The sequence below is a fragment of the Chlorella variabilis genome (assembly GCF_000147415.1).
Source record: "Chlorella variabilis unplaced genomic scaffold CHLNCscaffold_23, whole genome shotgun sequence".
In the NCBI taxonomy this organism is placed as follows: Eukaryota; Viridiplantae; Chlorophyta; class Trebouxiophyceae; order Chlorellales; family Chlorellaceae; genus Chlorella; species Chlorella variabilis.
The window spans coordinates 769,928-784,293 of NW_005435065.1; the positions used below are offsets into that span (position 1 = coordinate 769,928).

At 67.1% G+C, this 14,366-nt stretch overlaps 5 protein-coding genes across 5 annotated transcripts in view; 4 read left to right on the forward strand and 1 right to left on the reverse strand.

Annotated features, from left to right (window-relative positions):
• Positions 1 to 1,529, forward strand: part of CHLNCDRAFT_54612 (hypothetical protein) — a gene marked incomplete at both ends in the record, with an annotated part of 3,761 nt that extends 2,232 nt beyond the window's left edge. Inside the window, 5 exons of the mRNA XM_005844313.1 lie at positions 94 to 209; positions 445 to 518; positions 664 to 752; positions 963 to 1,090; positions 1,282 to 1,529. Of these exons, the coding sequence (XP_005844375.1) occupies positions 94 to 209; positions 445 to 518; positions 664 to 752; positions 963 to 1,090; positions 1,282 to 1,529 (655 nt within the window). The remainder of the gene's footprint in view (positions 1 to 93; positions 210 to 444; positions 519 to 663; positions 753 to 962; positions 1,091 to 1,281) is intronic.
• Positions 1,530 to 1,635: 106 nt separating this feature from the next.
• Positions 1,636 to 3,427, reverse strand: CHLNCDRAFT_36926 (hypothetical protein). Its single transcript, XM_005844394.1, has 6 exons — positions 3,330 to 3,427; positions 3,008 to 3,108; positions 2,805 to 2,833; positions 2,443 to 2,518; positions 2,184 to 2,214; positions 1,636 to 1,993 (listed from the first exon to the last, which is right to left on the reverse strand). Exons 1-6 carry the CDS (start codon positions 3,382 to 3,384, stop codon positions 1,962 to 1,964), a joined length of 324 nt encoding a protein of 107 aa, XP_005844456.1. The 5' UTR covers positions 3,385 to 3,427; the 3' UTR covers positions 1,636 to 1,961.
• Positions 3,428 to 3,629: 202 nt separating this feature from the next.
• On the forward strand, positions 3,630 to 5,776 carry CHLNCDRAFT_58960 (hypothetical protein; the record flags this gene model as incomplete). The annotated part of the gene is made up of 6 exons (XM_005844314.1): positions 3,630 to 3,921; positions 4,146 to 4,321; positions 4,608 to 4,864; positions 5,059 to 5,124; positions 5,342 to 5,460; positions 5,697 to 5,776. 6 exons carry the CDS (start codon positions 3,630 to 3,632, stop codon positions 5,774 to 5,776), a joined length of 990 nt encoding a protein of 329 aa, XP_005844376.1.
• A 1,845-nt stretch (positions 5,777 to 7,621) lies between these two features.
• CHLNCDRAFT_139206 (hypothetical protein) lies at positions 7,622 to 9,809 on the forward strand (the record flags this gene model as incomplete). Its single annotated transcript, XM_005844315.1, has 8 exons — positions 7,622 to 7,980; positions 8,077 to 8,293; positions 8,468 to 8,550; positions 8,690 to 8,789; positions 8,992 to 9,028; positions 9,194 to 9,255; positions 9,400 to 9,555; positions 9,741 to 9,809. 8 exons carry the CDS (start codon positions 7,622 to 7,624, stop codon positions 9,807 to 9,809), a joined length of 1,083 nt encoding a protein of 360 aa, XP_005844377.1.
• Positions 9,810 to 10,995: 1,186 nt separating this feature from the next.
• The window catches only part of CHLNCDRAFT_139207 (hypothetical protein), a gene marked incomplete at both ends in the record, with an annotated part of 5,881 nt that continues 2,510 nt past the window's right edge, over positions 10,996 to 14,366 (forward strand). The window contains 10 exons of the mRNA XM_005844316.1: positions 10,996 to 11,111; positions 11,284 to 11,350; positions 11,609 to 11,756; positions 11,978 to 12,033; positions 12,246 to 12,310; positions 12,710 to 12,761; positions 12,930 to 13,001; positions 13,205 to 13,513; positions 13,700 to 13,987; positions 14,214 to 14,348. Coding sequence (XP_005844378.1) covers positions 10,996 to 11,111; positions 11,284 to 11,350; positions 11,609 to 11,756; positions 11,978 to 12,033; positions 12,246 to 12,310; positions 12,710 to 12,761; positions 12,930 to 13,001; positions 13,205 to 13,513; positions 13,700 to 13,987; positions 14,214 to 14,348 — 1,308 coding nt within the window. The remainder of the gene's footprint in view (positions 11,112 to 11,283; positions 11,351 to 11,608; positions 11,757 to 11,977; positions 12,034 to 12,245; positions 12,311 to 12,709; positions 12,762 to 12,929; positions 13,002 to 13,204; positions 13,514 to 13,699; positions 13,988 to 14,213; positions 14,349 to 14,366) is intronic.

Sequence of the window (14,366 nt, forward strand, 5' to 3'; positions counted from 1 at the left end):
TCGTACCATCCTCACACCATCCCCCCCACACCTTCCACCTCCCCGCACTTTCCACCTCCCCGCACTTTCCACCCGCCGCACTTTCCACCCCAGGTCTGTCTGCACCTCCATCAACGAGGTCATCTGCCACGGCATACCCGACAAGCGCCCGCTGCAGCAGGGCGACATCATCAACGTGGATGTGTCGGTGTACAAAGCAGGGTACCACGGTGGGTGTGGCGCGCGGGTGCGGCGCGCGGGAGGCTGCGCCGCGGCGCGCGCGGGCGTGTGCGCCGCCGGCTATGGAGTGCGCGGCGGCCGCCGACGGGGGCTGTCGCCACCGGCGGCGGAGCGCTGCGGCGGCCTCCGCCAGGCCCGCGGGCCCGCGGCCCTCTGGGCGCGGGCGCTTGCGCTGCCGTTGCCGAGCCGCCGCCGTGTGTTGTGGCCCTGCTGGGCGGCCTGCAGGGGACCTGAACGAGACGTTTGTGGTGGGGGAGGTGGATGCGGCCAGCAGGCAGCTGATCCGGGTCACGCACGACGTGAGCGCTGGGCCGGCGGCGCCGAGCTGGCGCCAGGCGGGGCTCGCCGCGTGTCGCCCGTGCCGTGCTGCCTGCACGGGCCGTGCTGCCTGCCGTGCCGAGCCCGCTGCCTTCTCCTACCTCCCTGCCCGCCCCCCGCCAACAGTGCCTGCACAAGGCGATCGCCATCTGCAAGCCGGGCACGCCCTACCGCGACATTGGGGAGGTGATCAGCAAGCACGCCAAGGCGCACGGGTGGGCGCACAGGGGTGGCGGCGCGCTGCCCGCGGCGGCCGCGGCGCCGCGGTGCTGCCCGCATGCGCCGCCTGTTGCGGTTTGAGCGCGGTGTCGTGGGGCGCCCCCTCAGCTCCCCGCTTGTGCTGCCCAGACCTTCCACCCGCTCGGCGTCGTCCCTCTCATTCCCCGTTCTTTCCTCCCTGTGCCCGTTCTTTCCTCCCCGTGCAGCCTCAGCGTGGTGCGCACCTACTGCGGCCACGGCATCGGCGACCTGTTCCACTGCGCCCCCAACGTGCCGCACTATGCCAAGAACAAGGCCAAGGGCACGATGAAAGTGGGGGAGGTGTTCACCATAGGTGGGCGGGTGCCGGGCTGGAGCCGGGAGGCTGGGGTGCCGACTATCTACCCGCATCGCTTCTTCCACCCACCGCCCACCATGCCCATTGCGTGCCCCCTGCCCCTCGCCCCGTCTCCCCGCCTCCACCACCCCATCACCCCCACCCACACACTCCCTCCTGCCCTGCCCGCCACCCCTCCGCCCCCACAGAGCCCATGGTCAACCAGGGCAGCCACCGCGACAAGACGTGGCCCGACGGCTGGACCGCCGTCACAGAGGATGGCCGCCGCTCGGCGCAGTTCGAGCACACCCTGCTCATCACGCCCGACGGCTGCGAGGTGCTGACCGCGCGGCTGCCCACCTCGCCGCCGCTGTGGTGGGAGGTGGAGGAGGGGCGGCAGGGGCAGGCGCAGCAGCTTGGCGCAGCGGCAAACGGAGCGGCAGCGGACGCCAGCTGACACGGGAGGCGCCCTTCGCCGGTGCACCCGCGATCCAGCCGCCCCACCCTGTTCATTTGCGCTCCTCCTGCAACTGTGCGCCACTGGCTGACGCCTGTGTCGCTGGTAGCGGCACCGCGCTTACAGAAGGGCGGCTCTCAAGAGGTTACGATAGCACACAAGCGTGGTGTAGGGAATTCTTTCTTCTCGGGTGTGGGGTGCGGTGTGCGGCTGAGCACATGAGTAGCAGTGTGGGTGGGTGGTGGTGGGTGAGTTGGTACAAAGCAAGCAAGGTGCGGGCAGGAGAGGGTCCGAGGACGAGGTCGCCCTCTTGCCCACGGCAAGCTGCCCAGACGGCTCGGCTCCCCTGAGCCTGGCCCCGAGCCCCCGACACGGCTGCGGCTGCCTACGCCAGGCTGCCGCGAGTGGGGGACTCGCTCAGCTGCCGCCGCCTCACTTCATCTCCTCAACCTCGTCCAGGGCGTCTGCACGGCAAAGCGGTTAAGGAGAACAAGGAAACGGTTGATGAGAGCCAAACGACGCGGCTGCTCAGGCGCGGCCAACGCTCAGCGCCGCCGACGCCAGCGCCCTCCACGCATCAATCGTCCAGGCGCCGCCGCCCCCACGCATGGGCATGCACGCGGGCGCCGCTCCCCAGCCAGCACCGCCGCTCACAGTTGTTGGTGGACACGCCAGCGTAGTTGACCTGCGGGGTCGGACCAGGCATGATCAAGGCATGGTCCAGGTCAGCACCGCCGCCAAGGCCGCCACCGCACGACGCGGTGCGGCAACCACCCACCGTGCCGGCATGGCCGCGGCGCACGGCCCCGCCAACAGGTGCTGCTTGGTTGTCCCTGTGCCGTGCAGTGCTCTGCCTGCCGCTCCGCCGCCCCGGGCTGTCCCATCCACCCTCCACCCCGCTTTCCTCCCTCACCTTGTCGAAGCGCACCACCACGGGGTAGCGGATGCCGCTCTGGTCCACAGACACAACCTTGCCAGTCTCCCGGAACCTGCGGGGAGGAACGAGGAGCAGGGGAAAGGGTTGGGATGATCGGAGGTAAGGCCAGAGCGTCGCCGGCAAAGCTGCCGTAAGTTGCCCTGTGCTGCTGTGGCTAGCTGCAGGGACCGCTGCTCTGCTTGGCTGTCGCATGCTGCTTTGGTTGGCTGCCTGCTGTACTGCTGTACAAAGTTGCCATGCTGGCGAGTGCACGGCCTGGAAATATGCCACTGTGCGTGCGTGCTGCGAACTGAGCTGGCTGGATCGCTGGCCGGCCGGCTGGATGGCTGGGCACCCACCAGTAGGACTCGGGCCGCAGGATGCGCACCTGCACAGGACAGGAAACAAAACAAAACAACCAACACGTCAGAAAGCGCCGCGCGCAGCAGGCAGGTGGTGGTGCCGTCGGCGGCAGTCCAGTCCGAAGCAGCGCTGCGGGTGCCCTGCAGCAGCTGCTCCAGATCCTGCTTCCCCATTCACACGCGGCAGCAGCGGCGCTCACAAAGGTGCCGCGCTTGGGTCCCACATCGGGCTTCTTGACCTCAGCGGCTGGCGCCGCCGCCTCCGAAGCCCTCACCACCAGCGTGCTGCGGGCCTTCTGGGCTGCAGGGGGAGGGCGCGCGGGCAGGCGGGCGCTCGGCAGGGGCTGCCAGCGGCGGGGAGGGGCCCGGGAGGGGCGTGGCGAGCTGAAACCAGCCGGCACGCTACTACGCAAGGCCGGCTGCCAATGGCGGGGGCGCCGATGGGGGCGCCAGCCCCCGTTTCTGGCCTCTGCCGGGCCACCAGGCAAGGGTTGAGGGGCGGGCCGGGCCGCTGCCACTCACCCCGCTGCAGCTGGGGGCGGGCAGCCACGGGCTTGAACGCAACGGCGGCCTGCATGGCGATTTGGCGGCTGCTTAGAGGTGGGAGGGAGGAGGGGCGGACAGCAGGGGCGATGGGGCGGCGGTCGGGGAAGGGGTCGAGGGATTTGCGTGGCGGGGCCTGGGTCGGGCTGCTGGAAAACTCTGATCCTGATGCCCGGCGCCACCCGCATTGCCCGCTTTCTCGGACCTTCCCTGAACCCAGAGAATCGCCCAGGGTTGTGGTGGTGCGCGCGGCCTGCAGATCGGGTGCGGCTTCCAGCCATGGCAGCCACGGTCGCGTCGGGCGCCCAGTGCCGGCCCCCAGCATACCAGGCAGTTCGCCCAAGCAGCAGCGGCGGCAGCAGGAGGCGGTGCGCGCCGCTGGGCGCCGCCGCCGCCGCCGCCATGCGGCCGCCAGCGAAGCAGGCGGGGGCGACCGTGCAGCTGAGCCGCAGCCGCAGCCACCAGCAGCGGCGCAGGTGCCGCCAGGCAGCTGCCCTGGCTGAGGCAGTGCCAGAGGTGGCGGCCGTGGTGCCCGAGGCCGTGCCCCTGCCAGAGCTGGCGCCGCTCGACGGTGAGATGAGCGCCTTTCCTCGCTGCTCCGGCCAGCCCGCCAGCAATCGGCTTTATGCAGGAAATGCACGCCGCTGGTGCCGCCGCGCCGGATCCTTGCCTGCTTCGGAGCGCCCCAGCCATCTCCTTCTGGAGGGCTCCCCCCCACTCACCTGCCCCTCCTCACGCTGCCCCGCTCCCATCCCTCCTCCCCTCCTCTCCACCTGCCTCGCCACCTGCCTGCAGAAAACTACGAGTCCGCCTGCGCCTTTGCCGACTTCGCCAACTGGCTGGTGCCTGGACGCGTCATGCTGGGGCGCTACCCCTTTGTGGAGCCCAGCCGGTGCCGGTCGCGGGATGTCGGGGAGGAGCAGCTGCGGCGCCTGCTCAAGGCGGGGGTCACCACCTTTGTCTGCCTGCAGGTGGGTGGCCTGGCGCGGGGCCGGGGGCTACCACCGCTGCGGGCTGGGGGCTATGCATCGGGGGGCCCAGCCGGGGGCTGAGAGCGGCGTCTGGGCAGAGGAGCGTTTGGGCGGGGGCAGCCGTGCGCATGATTCCAGCACCCAGCCGCACCCACACGGCGCACTCCGCGCTACCACCACGCCCATGCTGCCTCGCCCCACGCGCCGGCCCCTCGCCGCTGCCGCCCTGCCACCCGCGCCCACACCCACACGCCCGCACGCTCCCACCCTCCCACCCACTCCGCAGGCCGAGATCCCGGAGCAGGGCGCGATGCGCATCTGCGGGGTGGACGGCTTTGTGCCGTACCGCGCCCCCGCCACCCTGCTGGCCTCTGCCCTGTCGCCGCCGCCCAGCATGGAGGAGGTGGCGGCGCTGCGCACGCCCGAGCTCGACCGCTACCTGCCCCCCAGGAGGCACCGGGCCGCCTGGCAGAGTCGCGCGCGCATCCAGCTCGACTTCTGCCACTTTCCAATAGTGGACCTCAGCATCCCAGAGGCGGACGGGTGGGTGGTGGATGTGCGGGGGTGGGTGGGAGGGGCTGCTGTTTTGGGGGTGCGAGGGACTGGACTGGTGGCGACTGTGGCGGCAGTGGCGCGCCTTTCCCGACCGTGCACCAGGCTCCAGCTGGTCTCCTTGCTGCTGGCTGCCACCGCCAAGATGCCACATGCACGCGCATGCGTGCGCGCTGCCCCTGCAGGCTGCGGCTGCTGCTGGCAGAGCTGTCCCAGAGGTTGGAGCGCGGCGAGCGCCTGTATGTGCACTGGTGAGTCGGGGGGTGAAGGCAGCGGGCAACGTAGCCTAGCGGTGTGCTGCCGCCGGCTGCCCGGCGCATGCATGCCCCGGGGGGGTGCTCATGAGCAGAGGAGGAAGCAGCCGCCACGCTCCACCACAGGCCGCTTGCCACAACCGCGCACCCCTCTGCCGCTGCCACCACGGCCGACCCTGTGCCTGGCTACGCCGCCTCCCCACCACCCATGCAGCTGGGGCGGGCGGGGGCGGGCGGGCCTGGTGGGCGCCACCCTGCTGGCCCAGCTGTATGGGCTGTCGGCGGATGAGGCGTTGGAGCGGGTGCAGCGCTCCTTTGACACGCGCCAGGACGGTGAGCAAGCTTTGAAGGGGGCGGGCTGTGCGTGTGTGTGTGTGTGCACGGTGGCGCGCTGGGCTACTGCTGTGCTGCTCTGTTTTCGCCGCTGCTGGGACTTCCTGAGGAGCAGCTGCCAGCTGTGGCGGTCTGTTGGACAGGCCTTTGCCAGCCCCACGTGACACTGCCCCCGCACCCACAGAGCTGCCCTTTCAACCCTGTGTGTGCTCGGCTGCGTTTGCCTGGCCCTGCAGGCGGGCGCCGCTCTCCAGAAACCGATGAGCAGCATGCCTTTGTGCGGGCTTTTGTGGAGGGCAGCGCCTGGAGACCTTGAGCAGGCACCTGCCTGCAACACACAGGCAGGCGCCTTACGCTGTGGGCGGGTCGGCAGGCCCTCAGGCACCTAGCTGCGCGCACAGCAACAGCTGCCCTGCCAAAAGGCGCCCGGGCATGGCGCCGCCCTGCCTCCCCAGCCCTAAGAAACGATCAACAACATAGAACGCCCCCACTCATTGCTTGTGTTCATCTTCCGTCTCATCTTGCTGCCCATTTGATCCATGCAATGTACAATAGGCCCCATTGCCTGCCTGCCTACTATGCTTCACCACGTCGCAACCGCACTGCGGCGCACACCCGTCCAGCCGCTCAGCACCCCAAGGCTCTATTCATGAACACATGTCTTCCTTTCATTGTAATTTCGTGTAGTTTCGTGTGTGTTACCTTCCTGCTGGCCCAAGGTGTGGAGCAGGGCTGACGGTCAGGCTGCTCGATGTGGCAGCTGTTTCCAAAAACAGTCATTTAGGGTTGCCCTGAAATACAGAAGTCGTGGTGTGCATGTTGTGCTGCAAACATCAGGGGGACGCCTCTGCCGCCTCAAACTCCCATCTGCGCCGCCATCTTGAGTCGCCAGATTTCCCAGTCGTCTGCGCTGGGCGCCCTCCCATTACCGAACGCATGCATCATCGGGCCTCTGACCACGTTGCCTATGTGATTGAAACGGTCCATGTTGAAACCTTTGCCTGGCTCAGCAAACAGCACCAGTGCCGGCCCCAAAATCTCCAGCCCCCAGCCCGGCGCCAGGCAGCGGTGATCGTCGTTGCCTGCGCATTCTGTGTACCCCGGGCGGCCTGAAACGCTTGTCGTAAACTACGACCAGCGGGGAATCGCAGAGCTTGGTAGACACGGAGGCCACTGCGGCCGTGAGGTGGGAGGCGGCGGTGCCGGGCAACAGGGCGGCATAGGTGCAGGGGTCCACCTGGCCATGCGCGGGCCCGCCGGCAGGCGGCGACGGCAGCTGCAGCTCGTGGCGGCTGCCCATCGAGACTGCCAGGAAGATGCCAGTCTTCTGCTGGGCCGCCGCCGTATGTGCTGCGCCTCGTTCTCTGCAGCCGTGACGAGGGCGGGTGGCGGAAAGCGAGCGTCGGCGGCGGCATGCCGCTACCGCCCATCAGCATATGCACTGCAGTCCTGCTGCGATGGGGCAACTTTACAGTTGCCCAATGTACACGCCTATTTCGCAAAGCTTGATTTCACGATGCTGAGGAGAGCGCTCCAAGACCTGAGGCACTGCACGCCGGTAATCGCGTCACGGTTCACACATAGAACAAATTGTGTGTGTAGAAGAAGAGAATACGCGGGACATAGCAGGATGGACCCGCCGAAAAAAGAGAGAAGCGCACTGCCCCACCGCCGGGGCGGCGGTACTTCGAAGCCGAACGGCACTCCACCCGCTCGACTGGCAACGGTGCGCACAATTGTTATCCAAACTTCGTCGTTTCAACCTGCTGTCCATGCCAACAGGGCAACGGGAGGCTTCTTGAGTCTCGCCACGACCCACAGCACCGTGGATTGGGAATGGGCGATTTGGCTGAAGGTAGGATCCCGATCGGAGCCGATTGATGCCCCTGCACGTCCCTCAGCGTGCACTGACCGCCCAGTGGCGTCCAATTCAAGTGCACGGGTCCCTGTCTTGCGGGCTGCAACGAAATAATGTTGGTGCAGCCGAGCTACAGAGATCGGCGCACAAGCGCCCTCACCTGCGCCACCAGACTGGCCGCCGCCTCCGCTCCCGCCCCGCCCTGTTGCCTTGCACCAGCTGCTCTAACCTGCCTGCCAGTTTTCCCCTTACCCCCCACCTTCCTGCAGCACCCAGCAGGCTATGCCCTCGCCCCGCCCCGCGATGCTGACGCGCTTGAAGGGCGCCGCGGGGCGCTGCCGCCTGCGCGTCACCCTGCCTGTGGCGCTCCTGCTCGCCGCCGTGGCCCTGCTGGGGCTCAGCCACCACAGCCTGCAAGGCGGCGGCACGCTGTTCCTCGCGGTCAGCCAGCAGCGCGGCGTGGTGCGGCGGCTCAGCCAGGACACGCAGTGGCACCGCAACGGCAGCGACGCGCTCGCCACCTGGCGCTCCTCCCTGCTGAAGCGCATGCTGAAGCTGTACAAGGCCACCGAGGCTGCAGCATACTACGGCAGGAGCAGCAATACAGTGAGGCGAGCCCGGGGGCAGGACGCCTGCCTAGAAGGCAGGGAGCGGCAGCGGCAGTGGCAGCGGCAGCATTGGTTGCCGGTCAGTCACTCAACCATGCCCGCTGATGCTTTGTTGCCTCGATGCTGTGTGCACACCCAACTGCCTTGTAGGAGGATGGAGCCGGCGGGCTTCCACCGCTTTGCCCTCTTCAACCCGATCGTGCGCTGCCCCGACGGGCAGCTGCCTCGGCGGTTGGGGGACGATGGCGACGGCGGCAAGTGGCTGTGCCAGGTGGCGGGGTCTGGGGGCGGGAGGCCGGGGCACACGTGTGTGGTGTACAGCGTGGGCAGCAACCGACAGGTGGACTTTGAGATTGCCATGCTCAAGGTGGGCCGAGTGGCCAGGCTGTGCTGCTGGGAGGGCAGGGCTGCGCCCCATTTGCCGCCGGTGCTGGGCTTGCCAGAGGCTGGCACAGCCTCTGGCGAAGACTGCCGCCACGGTGCGAGGCAGCAGCCGCCAGCGTCAAGTGGCCGACACGCTGCCTGTGGCTGCTGGCTGCAGGAGGGGTGCGAGGTGCACACATTCGATTGCAACTCGCACGGTCAGAGCATCTACCAGGGCCGCCACTTCTTCCATCACCTGTGGTCAGTGCGGGCTGCCGAGAGGCGGCGACGGCAGCGGGCAGCCGCCTGCCTCCCTCTCTGTGCTGCACAGCGCCCCAGGGCTGCTGCGTGCCGTGGTGCTGCGTGCGCACTCCCACGCCTCGCCACGCCTGCGCTGCAGCCTGGGCAACACCAACGGGGTGCGGGATGAGCAGAAGCGGTTTGTGCGGCTGGATGCCGCCATGGCCATGAACGGTCACCCGCGGGTGGATGTGCTCAAGGTGGGTAACCTTGCATTGGCGGCAGGCGCGGGTGCTGGTAGGTGTGGGCGCTGGATGCGGGCGCGTGTCCAAGGCTGCGGCGTCTTTAGCCTGCCTGCCTGGCCCGGACTGTCGGGGCCTGCCCGCGGCTTGGCCTGCTGCACGTGGCAGGCCAGTGGTGCACACCTTCGCTGCCGGCATGGTTGGCTCTGCGTGCCTGCAGATGGACATCGAGGGCTTCGAATTCGAGGTGCTGTCAGGTGGGATCAGGTGGCGATAACATGGGGCTGAGGGCCGTGCTGCCCAAGCCAGCTGGGCACATGAAGGCCGCTGCCGCCACAGGTTCAGCCACAGCACCAGAATTGAAAGAGCGGCTGCCATGCGCTGAGCAGCGCCCCCCCATCGCCCGCAACGCTCGCCCGCAGGCTTCCAGTGGCTCAAGAGCTGCGGCTTCCCCACGCAGATCTCGCTGGAAGTGCACTGGAACGTGAGCACCTGCCGCATGGCCTGCGGGTGCCTGCCGCGATCGCTGCGGCATTGCTGTGGCCGCCGCCTGCCGCGTGGCCGCATCTGCGCCGCTCCAACCCTGCCCTGCCCTGCTGCCCGCCGCTCCCGCCGCTCCCCCCGCCAGCACTTGTACCAAATGACCCCCTTCCACCGGAATCCAGACAGCTGGGGCCACCTGATCTGGCCCCTGCACCGGCTCAGCCTGGCTGAGCTGGCCGTGGTCTTCTTCCACCTGGCGGACCTGGGCTTTGCCCTGGTCAGCCGGGAGGACAACCCCTTGGTGAGGCTGGGGCGGGACTGGGATGGGCATGGCTGGCGGTTGCGGGCAGCACCAGGGCAGCTACAGCACAGCACCCGCACATTGGAAGCTCGCCAGCAGCGCAGGTGCTGTGCTCCGCCTGCCGTCTCCCTGCCTGCTCCCGGACCTCACACTTCTGGCCCCTGCTGCCGCGCCCGCTGCTGCAGTCGGTGCAGGGCTGCTGCAGCGAGTTCACCCTCATACGTGTGGAGCAGCCCGCACACTGCCACCAGTGAGGGTGCAGAGCTTCGGCCGCCGCCGCCGCCGCAGCTGCAACACACGAATCATTCATGTCATCATATGTACCTACCTATCTACCATTTGCTGCCAGAATGTCTCCATCGCGCCCCGAATGCTCCCATTGTGCTACCTGTTGCGATTCCTTACCAACCCAATACTGCAAATCGATTGCCTGGAATCGTGCCTGACCGCTGCCAGAGCTGATGCTGGACACGTGGCTGGCACCGACACACCCGGGCATCACTGCAACGATTGGCCAGGTGGGGGCATGCCTAACACTGGAGTGCATTGTGTCCAACATCACAGTCACGTAGGACACCAGCCAGCGAGAAACATCGATGGCTAGCTCAGCACCAACTGTCATGCAGCGCAGGTTCCCATTCGCGTGCCTTGCCCGGGTTGCGTCCTGTGGCAGCGGCGCTGCAAGGGGCCAGCAGCGGCAGCGCCACTACCCTGCTCTCCGACCAGCAACTGACAGCGCTTTTCACACAGGCAGGTCCCCTGGCTTGAGCTGCCTTGGAACTTGCTTGCCACGGGCCTGCAGATGTAGCCGAGCAGGTGATGTGTTTGCATGCGCAACGCCTGCTCCTGGCCGCCCCCGCGGCCTGCTGCTTCCGCCAGTTGCGGGGCGGGCTCAGCGGATGCTGCTTGCTGCTGCCATGCAGGTGCCGCCTGCCTGTATTGTTGTTCAGTGCCACGCTCCAGGCGGTGCCGTCGCGGCGACGGCGCCATACTGGGCCATTATGCGTATGCGGCACTGCCAGCAGCGGCAGCGGCAGCCACACACACGTTGCAATCCTCGAGTCCAAAGCCACCTGGCGCACGAACCAGGTGACACAATCTCGTGCCGCGGATCCGCTGGCCATGCATGCATATGCATGGTGGGGGGTCCCCTTTTGAGACCTTTTGGCCCCATCAATGCAATTCTGATCCTGGCCCGGGACGCAGCTGCGTCCGCACCTCCTAAGAACCCGTACTCTCAGCACCCCTTGCGACCTTCAATTGCACCGACCAGAGGCTCCCGGTGCCCCACCAGGCATCGCATGCCTGCTGGTCGGGCCCCCGGTCGCATCTCGTTTGCCGTGGCCGTGGACGGACTGGGTTTGGGAGACACCCCGCAGTCTCCCTCGGCGTGGGTGCTCTGAGACCACTTGGTGCCAGCACGCCAATCAGCTAATGGCCATGGCACTCCACATGGACATCTGCCTGCTGGTCATGCTGCTGCCCTTGTGCACTCTGGCCGAGGTTGCGGCCGACCAGCGACATGGGAGGCGTAGAAACCTCCTGCAGACGTTCGGGTAGGCTCCCCTCCCAGACCCTACCGCCGCCGCCGCCCGGGACGTCGGCGGCAGTGCCGCGCGCGCCGGGTATGGTTTGTCTGCTTTTTTATGTTCAGCAGTCAGGCCCGGCAAGGCCAACCCCACTGTTTGACCTCACTGCTGGCAAAGTTTGTTCCCTACACCCCTGCAGGGTCGGAACCATGACGATTACGCCCCAGGATGGGATGTTCAACCCCACCCTTGACAACAAGCTCGGGGTGCGTCCTGTTGCCTGCTTTGCCCTATGTGCCCCATAGGTCGGCATGCATCTGAGGCTGCTGCCACAGTCATGATTTTACTGTGGTGCATGAGTGCCATGAGACCGTTCAGGTGGCAGCTGCGTGTGTGTGGTGTGAGTGTGTGTGTGTGTGAGTTTGGGGGGGCGCTGGGGAGGGAACAACAGATCTAGATGGGAGGAACCATCTGCCTCTCCCAACGCCGCCTTCCCCCCGCCCCTGCCACCTGCCCCGAAACAGATCACCGCGAAGTGCGCTGTGACGGGATCGGGCGGCCAGGCCACCACAGCCTGCTGGCGCGCGCAGCTGGCGGAGTGCGGCCACTCTCCTTGTGACACCGGCCAGCTGCCGGCGTACAACTCCTCCGGGCCTACAACTTACGCCCCTGGTGAGCCAGCCAGCCAGCTTTCTGCCACAGCCAGCCAACCCTTATCATCTGCTGCCAGCCTATTGGCTACTGCGTGCTGTCCAATGCTGTCTGCTGCTGCTCGCGGCCGGCGCCTTGCACCAGTGCCGTGCCTGCGCCTGCGCCTCGCCTGCGCGCTGCCTCGTGCCAACCCAGCAGCCAAAGCCGAGCTGCCTGCCTGCGCCGCTTGGCTGCCTCTGCAGCCAATGTGACCTATGGCGGCGCGCCTCCCACCTACTCCTCCACCTACCAGTTCAGCGTGAACGATGCATGGAAGCAAGCCAACACACACTACTGTGAGTCCTGCCTGGCTGGGGGACTGGCTGGGGGACTGGGGATGCGGGCGGCAGCGCCTCTGCAGAGCCAGCTGGGCCTCGAGGCTCACAATGTGCGGGGGAGCAGCAGGGAGGCCCCGAACGGTTGCACACCCCCCAACGTCCCGCGTCCTCCCCCTCTCCATCCTTCCTTCAGATCTCCAATGCTACTACGTATGCAGTGGGGCAGCTGAGTTGCGTGCTGGCAACAGCTTCGTGGTGGTGAGCAGGGATGCTGGGCGCGAGCTTGACACAACGCCCAGCCCTGGCATGAGCGACCCCCCTTGCGGGGCTGTAAGCTGTACAGCACACCTTTTGAAGGCAGCCGCGCGCACGCCTCCATCTGCTTCATGCGTAGCTGGCCCCGGCCCTGCCCCACTGCCCTTTGCAGGGTGCTCCTAAGGCACGCTCACCGCCGCCCCGCCCCCGACCGCCGCCCCGTCCGCCGCGCCCCCCGCCGCGCCCCCCGCCGCCCGGCAGTTGTGCCAACCCTCCCTGTAAATGTAAGGGAACCAGCTGGCTTTGCTTGACCTGGGCTGAAGCTGTGTGAATGATGTGCAAGCCCCAGCTCTCTGGATGCGTGTCCTCACCCTCTGCCTTGGCTTGGCCCTGTTGCTGCAGCCCCGCCGCCCCCAAGGCCCCGGCCGCCACCCAGGCCGCCGAGCCCGCCCCGGTGGGTGCATGCACGCCGACTGGCTGCACAGACCGGCCCTCCTGGGCCTGTTGTGAGTCGCATGTTGTGGAGCATCAGGGGCATATGCATGAATGCAGGTCCGGCTCAACACTCTTTTTCCTCGCTTGCAGGCCACCACCGCCCCCTTACTCCCTGGGCACGGCACAGACCATCATTACCAGCAACTCAACCAGCAACGTTACGGGAGTGATCTACCCTGGCGCCAGCAACAAAGTGCAGGTGCGGCGCAGAGTCACAGCCGTGCGCCTACGTGCGTGGTGCGTGCCTCACGCCGACACCGCACAAGGTCTCGCAGTCGCGGGCCTAGCCGCAGGGCATGCTGCGCTGGATGGGCGCCATGCTCTCCAATTCCAACTCATTTGCCCACCCAGCCAGGCATTCACCGCATCCAACCTGCCGCCGCCCTGCCTGGCCGCCCGCAGGTCAAGGCGACGTGCATCATCGAGGGGCAGTACGCTCTGACCCGGGTACAGAACTGGCCCGCCCAGATGCAGCTCTGCGGCCCCACCGGCGGTTCCACGTGCTCGGGCAACTCGTACAACCCCGGCATCGCAACCTTAACCCCGTCCAAGGTCACCTACAACACCACCAGCAACCGCTACACCGCCGAGTACACCTTCACCATTGACGACGCGTGGAAAGGGCAGCCCATCACCCACCGCTACTTCCTGTGCCTGTACAAAGACGCAAACGCAAACGTTGTGCAGAAGTCGGGGGCATCCATCGACGTGGTGAGGGCCTATTGCGAAAGGGAGGGGTGCCGTCATGGTTGCCAGCGGGCGGCAAGCTTAGCAGCTTACGCAAAGCTTGCATTTAAAGGTGAATTGCACTTGAAGGTGAAGAAGAACAGTCACAATGAGCTACCAATCTGACACTCTTGTAATGCAGTACGCTCCTCCGCCTCCACCACCTCCAAGCCCGCCGCCTTCTCCTCGCCCTCCACCATCTCCAAAGCCGCCATCTCCAAAGCCGCCATCTCCAAAACCCCCATCTCCAAAACCCCCATCTCCAAAGCCGCCATCTCCAAAACCTCCATCTCCAAAAACCCCATCTCCAAACCCGCCATCTCCAAAACCTCCATCTCCAAAACCTCCGCCGCCGCCATCACCTGCTCCCCCACCGCCCTCTCCACCGCCTCCCTCCCCAGCCCCGCCACCCTCTCCTCCTCCCTCCCCGCCACCCCGCCCTCCGCCAGTGAGTGTGGGGTCTTGCCTCGTAAAGCTGCTTGGAGAGGAAGCCATGGCTGGTTGGCGCGCAGCTGCTTTGCACCCTTCCGCCTCGAGGCTTGCCAAGCGTGCCTTGCCACGCGCCACGCCTGCGGCGCCCGCGCCGCCAGCCGTGCCCTCCCGTCTGCGAGTGCCAAGCCGACGAGCAGGTGCCCATCCTTGGACCTCCGCCACGCCCCCCCCTCTCTGCGCCCCGCTGCTGCAGCCGCCGTATCACATTTTCGAGCAGAGGACCCTGGGCAACGGCACCGCCGAGAGCATGACTGGCTGCCCCTGCGGCTACATCACCGCCATGCACGTGGGCTACGTCACCGTGGGCGGCACCAGCTACGTCTCCACCGTCGGCATCACCTGCAGG

Excerpts from the sequence above, each read along its gene's own strand:
- CHLNCDRAFT_36926 (XM_005844394.1), bottom strand. The coding sequence starts at position 3,384 with ATGCAGGCCGCCGTTGCGTTCAAGCCCGTGGCTGCCCGCCCCCAGCTG. Across the intron at positions 3,109-3,329 it reads CCGCCCCCAGCTGCAGCGGG|CCCAGAAGGCCCGCAGCACG; the intron begins GTGAGTGGCAGC and ends CTCCCCCTGCAG. Across the intron at positions 2,834-3,007 it reads GACCCAAGCGCGGCACCTTT|GTGCGCATCCTGCGGCCCGA; the intron begins GTGAGCGCCGCT and ends TGTCCTGTGCAG.